This window comes from Aplysia californica, unplaced genomic scaffold (assembly GCF_000002075.1).
Source record: "Aplysia californica isolate F4 #8 unplaced genomic scaffold, AplCal3.0 scaffold00189, whole genome shotgun sequence".
Classification (NCBI taxonomy): Eukaryota; Metazoa; Mollusca; class Gastropoda; order Aplysiida; family Aplysiidae; genus Aplysia; species Aplysia californica.
The window spans coordinates 511,922-514,206 of NW_004797459.1; the positions used below are offsets into that span (position 1 = coordinate 511,922).

Sequence of the window (2,285 nt, forward strand, 5' to 3'; positions counted from 1 at the left end):
TTTTAGTTTTAGTCAGAGTTTTACGGCGCTCGCAACTGCATAAGGTCATATGAGCGCTGTTAAGAAGTTTAATTCCAGTATACGGCCAACACCTTAACCTCTTGGCCACGAGAGCCCCCATAAAAAGAAGAGTTGAGTGTGTGGCTGTTAGTGTGAGACTGTGAGTGTGAGACTGTGAGTGTGAGACTGTGAGTGTGTGACTGTGAGTGTGTGACTGTGAGTGTGTGACTGTGAGTGTGTGACTGTGCGTGTGCAGCGGTGCCCCTCACCTCTAGAATCTCCTCCACCACGTAGTACAAGATGAACGTACCCCCCGGGAGGTGCTTCTGACTGAAGCGTCTATAGGCCATTCCCAAAGGGAATGCACAGTAGAATTATAAATGGGCTGATTTATCAATGTCATACTCATACTGTGCCGGAATTGCAACAGAGAATTGCTGCTTTTTCTTTCTTCATCCTTACTATCGTCAATTTTCCTTTACTTCTTTTGTATGTTTGTATCTTTCTAGTGAACCGCTATTTCCGGGGTGCATTGATAGTCGAAGCAGACCTTGTGCTGTTGAAGCTAGAGAGGTGAGCAGAGTAAGTCTGATTCCCTGTAAGGACTTCTCTGTTGACATCCACCCCTTGGCGCTCACATGACCTTATGCAGTTGTGAGCGCCGTAAAACCTCGACTGAAACCTTTTTTAAAACCAAGACGAACAGCACTCACCTCTAGAATCTCCTCCACCACATAGTACAAGATGAACAGCACTCACCTATAGAATCTCCTCCACCACGTAGTACAGGATGAACGTCACTCACCTCTAGAATCTCCTCCACCACATAGTACAGGATGAACGTCACTCACCTCTAGAATCTCCTCCACCACATAGTACAGGATGAACGTCACTCACCTCTAGAATCTCCTCCACCACATAGTACAGGATGAACGTCACTCACCTCTAGAATCTCCTCCACCATGTAGTACAGGATGAACGTCACTCACCTCTAGAATCTCCTCCACCACACAGTACAGGATGAACGTCACTCACCTCTAGAATCTCCTCCAACACATAGTACAGGATGAACGTCACTCACCTCTAGAATCTCCCCCACCACATAGTACAGGATGAACAGCACTCACCTATAGAATCTCCTCCACCACGTAGTACAGGATGAACGTCACTCACCTCTAGAATCTCCTCCACCACATAGTACAGGATGAACACCACAAAGATGATCTCGCAGGCCATCACGAAGAAGTCAAAGTCGCTGACGTAGCGGATGAGCTTGACGGTAAGGAAACTCCAGGAGGGCACAGCGCCGCCCGTGGACGGGAACTCCACCAGCAAGCTGAGGTGAGAGGGAGATGAGGTGAGATGAGATGGGATGAGGGGAAGTGAGGTGAGATGAGATGAGATGAGATAAGAACTTCAAATGAGTACCAAGAAATGATAAATAGCATTTGTAGAATACATGATAATAGCATTTGTAGAACAAGTGATAAATAGCATTTGTAGAATACATGATAATAGCATTTGTAGAACAAGTCATAAATAGCATTTGTAGAACAGGTGATAAATAGCATTTGTAGAATACATGATAATAGCATTTGTAGAATACATGATAAATAGCATTTGTAGAATACATGATAATAGCATTTGTAGAACAAGTCATAAATAGCATTTGTGAAATACATGATGATAGCATTTGTAGCACAAGTAATAAATAGCTATGGTAATGTACATTGCTTGCAGTTGTGGGCCCAGAGCAAGGAACCTTAACAAATGGGTAACGGGGAAAGATCAGGGAAACGTAGCTTTTTTAAGAGCATCCGAGCAAAGGAATGAAAGGAGAACCATGATCGCCGATGTCTGTCGCAGATATGGTACTGGATGAATTAAAGTAGGCCTACATATTCCCACTTAACGGTAAGCTGTATGTACTTAACAATCTTCATTATTATTACTCCAGCAGACCTTTAAACAGTCAGAAAACATTGTCATAATCCCAGGAAGCGTAGAGTGCAGGCAGCTGATAATGAGCATTCAGACACTAACAAACTGAAGAGAAGTTTGGTGAAAAAGACACACACAAAATAATAATAATAAAAATAAATAATAAATAGCATTTGTATAGCGCATATCCCCGCTCAACAGCAGGCTCTATGCGCTTTACACTATATCATTATTACCCCAGCAGACCATAGAACACTCCAAAACATTCTCAGCTTCCCGGGAAGCGTACAGTGCAAGCAGCTGATTAAGCGCTCAAACACTAACAAACTGACAAGATCTTTCGC

At 43.4% G+C, this 2,285-nt stretch overlaps 1 protein-coding gene across 1 annotated transcript in view; it reads right to left on the reverse strand.

Annotated features, from left to right (window-relative positions):
- LOC101850565 (polycystic kidney disease 2-like 1 protein) overlaps nucleotides 1-2,285 on the reverse strand; it is a 26,933-nt gene that overhangs the window by 12,645 nt on the left and 12,003 nt on the right. Inside the window, exon 7 of the mRNA XM_005098660.3 lies at nucleotides 1,174-1,336. Within this exon, the coding sequence (XP_005098717.1) occupies nucleotides 1,174-1,336 (163 nt within the window). The remainder of the gene's footprint in view (nucleotides 1-1,173; nucleotides 1,337-2,285) is intronic.